Source organism: Falco naumanni, chromosome 4 (genome assembly GCF_017639655.2).
Source record: "Falco naumanni isolate bFalNau1 chromosome 4, bFalNau1.pat, whole genome shotgun sequence".
In the NCBI taxonomy this organism is placed as follows: domain Eukaryota; kingdom Metazoa; phylum Chordata; class Aves; order Falconiformes; family Falconidae; genus Falco; species Falco naumanni.
In genome coordinates, this window is record NC_054057.1 from 102,121,372 (window position 1) to 102,127,371 (window position 6,000).

The 6,000-nt window shown below is 39.9% G+C and overlaps 1 protein-coding gene across 1 annotated transcript in view; it reads left to right on the plus strand.

Annotated features, from left to right (window-relative positions):
* Nucleotides 1–5,679, plus strand: part of EEFSEC (eukaryotic elongation factor, selenocysteine-tRNA specific) — a 128,729-nt gene extending 123,050 nt beyond the window's left edge. The window contains exon 7 of the mRNA XM_040591697.1: nt 4,910–5,679. Coding sequence (XP_040447631.1) covers nt 4,910–5,094 — 185 coding nt within the window. The 3' untranslated portion in view covers nt 5,095–5,679. The remainder of the gene's footprint in view (nt 1–4,909) is intronic.
* Nucleotides 5,680–6,000: the final 321 nt, after the last annotated feature.

A 6,000-nucleotide genomic window follows, 5' to 3' on the forward strand; every position in this document is an offset into this window, starting at 1 on the left:
ATAGGAAAGAGGTATAAAACCCCAGAAAGTCAGAATAGCAAGTGGAATTGGGAGTCAAGGAAGGAGGAGCTGGACTTGAGGAAAAAGAGCAGAAACCTTCGGAGACCTTTTGAAGGAGCAGAAGATTAAGAAGAAAAAAAAAAAAGGAAAAAGACAACAAAGATGACAGAAGATGTTGATAAAGAGGAATGGTAATATTAAGTGAAGGAGGAAGCGAAGTGGGGAAGTTACGTAAAAGGTAAAAAAGAAAAGTAGGATCTAAGCTTACAGGTATCAGTTGAAAGAAAAATGTATATGGGGAAAAAAGCACAGTGGTGCTCCTTCACCCTGCGTTGGATTAACCAAAGGAATTAGGAGAGCAGATGCTGTATCAGCTTTCATCCGCCGTCCAGATGAAGTAGTAGTAGTAAAAGCAAAGTGAAAGTAAACCAGGCTGGTTATGGACACGTATATACGCTGTAGGTGTGTGCTGAGGGGCGCTCCCCAGCAGCCTGGTGTGCGGGCTGTTCCCCCAGCGTGGTGCAGGGACCGCGGGGTGGGCACGGGGTGCTGGTCCTGAGGCTTTGCTGGGTCCCTGTTATGCTGAGGCCTGATTAAGCTAAGGAGAAAATGAAGCATTACAGACACCCTAAAACTTGTGTAGCTGTTAGTGTTTTCATTGAGGGGAAGGGGAGGGGGAGCAAAATTGATTTCCTGTGTTTATACACAAGAACGGGTCCAGAATTTTGCAATGCAAAATTCCCATATGAAATTACTGAAAGCTGAGTGTTTCTATGCAAATTTCTTGCATGACTAGTTGTAAAACTCAAGGCTGCAATGCATTTAACTGTGTAAGATACTGCAGTTCACTAAGCTAGCTTTTATTTATTAAAACTGTATAAAACACGGCATTTGTCCTTTATTTTATGCATGTGAAACTATTCTTAGACTTGGAAAGTATTTTTCCTGATGAAGTATCACTTTTCATTTGAATTTGAAAATTTGCTTTTTTGCATTTATAAATGGCTCAATTTGGACTAAATCCTTGAGGCCATACTGAGACAAAGGATATAGTGTTAAGTGTGTGTATTCTTATTTGTTAATTGTTAACAGTAGTTGAAACCAAAAGAATCAAGTGGATTGAACTCTTTTACAACTAGATTTTCATATCTAACCTGAGTTAGTTGATGCTACGAGTACATTTTATGTAAGACCTGTCTGGGTACTTGTTACAGACGTGGGAATGAATTCGCTAGGCTTTTCAAATATCTTATGCGCCTCTGAGGACTGCCCATTAATAATATTAATACATAGGTATTTTCCACTGTTGTATGCAAGGCATTTCTTAGAACTTTGAAGCTAAAGTCTTTTTTTTTCTTTTTTTAAACACATGGTCCTTTTCAATTTAATCCATTAGCAACTTGGCAAAATAAAGTAATTGTCCAACAGAGGGGGGGGAAAAAAATCTATTAACATTTGCTACAAATCCAAGTAGTACAGGCAGCACTTAATTAATGGAACAGATTTTTCACTGTGTTCAAGCTCGCATAGCTATTGTTCAGGAGAGATTAGACCCTTAATGTAAGTAAGTTAAACTAGACCTCCATCTAAAAATATCCGTCATTTCAGCTATTAAAGCTCTGATGTCTTCTTCGGTGACAGATATATTTCCCTTCATTTCCTTGGTTTTGTAAAATGTAAAGCATGCATTGTGTGTAACGCGAGAAATCCACGGAGGTAGATGAAACCCCGATTGCGCCTCCCCGCCTGTCTCTCCCTGCCTGCTCCTTTGTGCTGCTCCCTATCACGGAGCCTCTTCAGCCCTTAGACCTCCTGGCACCAGAGCAGAAAAACAGAAAATGCCATTTGTTAGGGTACGATGCCAGCCACCTAATCTGTTTGCAGAATGTGGGCCGTGGGATCTGATTAGGTAATTTAGATACCTTGTGAATTTAATCATACCTGAGCCGCCTTTGGCTGTCAGCCCGTCACTTCACTGGTAGGAACTACCACGTTCTTCCATTTCTTCCATGAACTTCTTAATCCGCAATACCTTTTTTTGAGTCCACGTGGGTGTTAATGGTTGCAGGTGAGGTCTGTCCTCTCCATGTGTGGAAGTTAGTGATAAGGGTGGAGGAGATGAGATTGCTCAGTTCTAAACACGTTTTCCCCAGGACAGTTCCACGTGCAGCATCTCCTTTTTATTTGAAAACGAAATTTTGCAAACATGAGACTCTTGGTTTAAACACCTAACATGATAGACCAGGTTTCGGATGTGTTGGGCCATCCAGGTGCTCACCGGTGCCTCTGGCAGTTTTTGAAGCTCCGTTTATCCAAAGTGGTTATTCCATCTTCACGGCTGGGAGCTCCCCACTTGCAGGCAGCGTTGCTGGGGGCAGAGGGGCTGACACCCCCCCGGGGGCACTCTCTGCCTGGCTGCAGGCAAGGGCTTGCAGTAGCAGCCTTGGTGCCTTGCTGCAGATACCTGCCAGGGAAAATTTTGGCTGCAATTTTAATGCCCCATCTCCTCCCTTCCTCTCTCCTTTCCGCCAATTAGCATTTTTTTGGAAATTAGAGTCTTGCGAAGCCTACTAACATAAATTGAAGTGTTTTAGGATTTGTTTGCTTTAATTAATTTAGAGTGTGTCTTTCTGAAAGGATTTAGTTAAACATCTTTCTTTAACAGTAATGTGCCAGTAACAGCAACATTAGTAATAGTGATAAGACCCAGAAAGGGAAACCGACTAGAAAGCAAAATGAAATGTTTCTTTGTCTGAAAAATAAATGGTCTTCCCAGGAAAGTGGAGGAAACCCTGTTCAGGGACACTTACAATTAGGTTGGTCAAAACAGCAGAAAACACATAAAGTGAAATAAATCCTGCAAAGGTGGAGAGCAGGACTGTGAGGTCACTCTTTTTGCTGTTTTTATTTTGGGTTTGGTTTGGTGTTTTTTTTAACTATTGCAATTTTTTTTCAGCAGAACCCAAGATGTTCTTGGAGCTTTCCAAATAAGAAATAAGTTCCTTTTCATGTAATGATAAATTATTTTTCCTGATGCAGATGAAGTAATTGTAAGGCTAATGATATTAATGGAATTTATATGAAAGCATCCAATTAAAAATTGAAACAGCTGCATCAAACATGACTAGACAATGTAATAAAACCATGTAATAAATATGTGGTCTGGCCGTGCCATATTACCTAGTTTGATTAATTGAACCTTACACGTGCAAAGACAGTCATTATCAGACTTCTGAACCATCAAGGAAAAACATTCTCAATTATTTTCACAATTAAATAATCATTGCTTTTTCTGTATTCTGCTATCTGAAAAGAGAAGATGGCTGCTGTCTTGACTGTGAAATAAAAGATCTTGCACAACTGTATGAAGCAGATTCTGCTTAATGCTGGACTTCTGCAGCCTTAGTGTAGGCTCCAACTTATTTAGTTATGTACAACATGAGTTGCTTTTCTCCTCTTTTGTGCTCTTGCATTTTTTTCAAAAAAAAGCAAGACCCCTCTGTTTCCCAAGCAGTCCCCAAGGCTGCGCTGCAGGGCATTGGGGCTGTTGTACAGCCTCTGGCTATGAAATGGCAAAATCAACAGTTCCCTGGTTTTGCTTCAACACTTCCCTCATTTCGTCCCCCTCGCCATGCAGGGGGGATGCTGCTTGAAACAATTTGCTACCTGACACAGCAAGATGAGAAGGTGGGCTCTGGTGCTGTGTCCCCCTGCAATCAGCTGTAAGTGCCTCTAGATGCGTCTGTGCTGGAGCAAATCACCTGTGCTTGTAGACCTCCTGTCTCCAGTAAATCATAAGCATCTCAATCTTTTTGTCAGGCTGTGATATGAGAATCCGCATCTGAATTTCAATATGAGGGGAGAGAAGCTGATTAAGTGTTTGAGATAAGGTTATGTGACACCACAGGTTAAAAATACCTGAACTGAATTTGGCCACGTGCCTGAGAACCACATTACAGTGTATTCGGGTGGCACTGAATAAGCTTCCAAGAGGTTTGCTGTCCTTTGCTTTAAGAAGGCAATTCTTCAGGAGTGGTCTTTTAGGAACTGCATCTCTCTTGTTTTACAGTGTTTCTATGGACTTCGCTATCTTGCATTTCTTATCTGAAATGTCACCAATGTGTCAAGTTAAAAGAAAATATTAAAGTGTTATAAGCCCTAGCCATTTAGGAAGAAAAGGACAAATATTTTTGTTCAGCACAAATATCTGGAGAAAGACTTAAGTTCAGTCCTCAGAATCCTGCACAGGTTAATTGTAGTTCTCCTAAAAAATGACAGTTTAAACCCTTAACAAATACTGTGTTTTAGCCAAAAAAAACCCCAACAACCCAAACAAACAAAAAAAACCCCAAACCTCACAAAACAGTGTAATTTGTTAAAACCTAAGCAGTGTGCTTCTGGCAGGTCTGGTAAATTAGGATAAAGACATTCAAGAACGTTCTGAATCTTAGGGCTCTATATAATTTTAGTATTTTACTAGTTGTTTTTCATTCGTGAATTATATTTTTATAAATACTCTTTAATAATGAGAAGAAACTTTGGGAGATGTATGTAAATAATAGGAGAGGTCTGCTGGTAGAAAGCGGGTAAAAAGGCTTAGACCAGGCAAGTTGGTCTAGCTTGTTTAAATTTTTGCCTGTATTTAAAAGCTGTAGAAGAAAACCGTGAAGATACTGCATTGAATTTGGAGTATCACTGTGTGAACTATATTTGAAGGCTTCTCTTATTTTTCACGTGAGTTACCATATTCCAGAAGTGTGATGCAGACAGGTGACTTTCCTAATGCATCTATTTACTTTCTTATTTTCTTTGGTTGCTTTGAGAAGTAAGCTTGTCTGTTTTTTCCATTTATACTGGAGTGTGATGTTGAACGTGTTTGTCATGCGTGTTCTTGGGGTTTTTTTTACAGATGGACTGAAGCCAGATACCAAGATGCTTCTTACTGTTGCCTCCAAGAAGAAATCCAAGGCAGGGAAGGGGGATACAATCAAAGAGGACGAAAGCAGCAAGAATGATTCAGCCCAACCTGTTACCATCTCTCTTCTCTTTAAAAGATATGTCTTTGACACACAGAAGAAAATGATTCAATCCTGAGAAAGCAAGAGAAGGCTTCTTGATTGCACCTGAAAGAGGGGACTCTGAGATGAGTTCAAGTGAAATGTGTTTCTTGTCTGAATGTATTAGACCTGTTCCTCACAAACAGAGCCTGGAAGCTCCTGGTGACTATATGCTCCCTTCCAAAATCTCTGCCGTCTGGTTTTGTTCTGTTAGAATCTGCTTATGTTGTCATCTTTGTGATGTGAATCTTTATGGTCTCTTGGAGAGTGTCACCTGCCAGACGAGCACATTTGGGTGTGTGTTCTAATTGTGGTGGTTTTTTTTGAGAATTGTTTTGAAGTTTCTCTTGATTTAAAAGTTTGCTACCAATATTAATCTAAATCTAGTAAAGATGTGCATTTCACATGACCCACAAAGTGGAGGTGTTTAGTCTAGGTTTACTCCCCCTAGCAAAGTGGGAGACAGAAAGTACACGATACAATAGGTGAAACCTAAAATGGATATTTCACATTCCTTCAGCTGCAACTATGTAAGATGCTATCTGAGAGATGGTATGGATGTTTTTTATAAATACGATTTATATTGAGATGTTTTTCATATTAAACATAATGGTCTGTGTAACTGAGAGTCTTAATTGTTCTGTTTGCTGTTCCAAAGGTTCAGAATTTATCTTCAGTGGCATTTTATATAGCTTTTCTGAATTTCCTGCCCGTGCTGTGGTGAATCCTATCCAGAATTGGGGAGGGGGGGGTGGTAACAAAAATGTCTTTTGTGTGTGCGAAAGGAAAAAGTTGCCTCTGGAAATAGGCAAGGGCTTTATTTCATTAAAATAATGATAGAAGATTGCAGTGTAAGCCTTGTAAAATGAGTATCTCCAAGATGCTTTAGAAACCATTAGTTGTTTAATAGGGATTTCATGGCTGTTTTAGTTCTTCCTCTCAG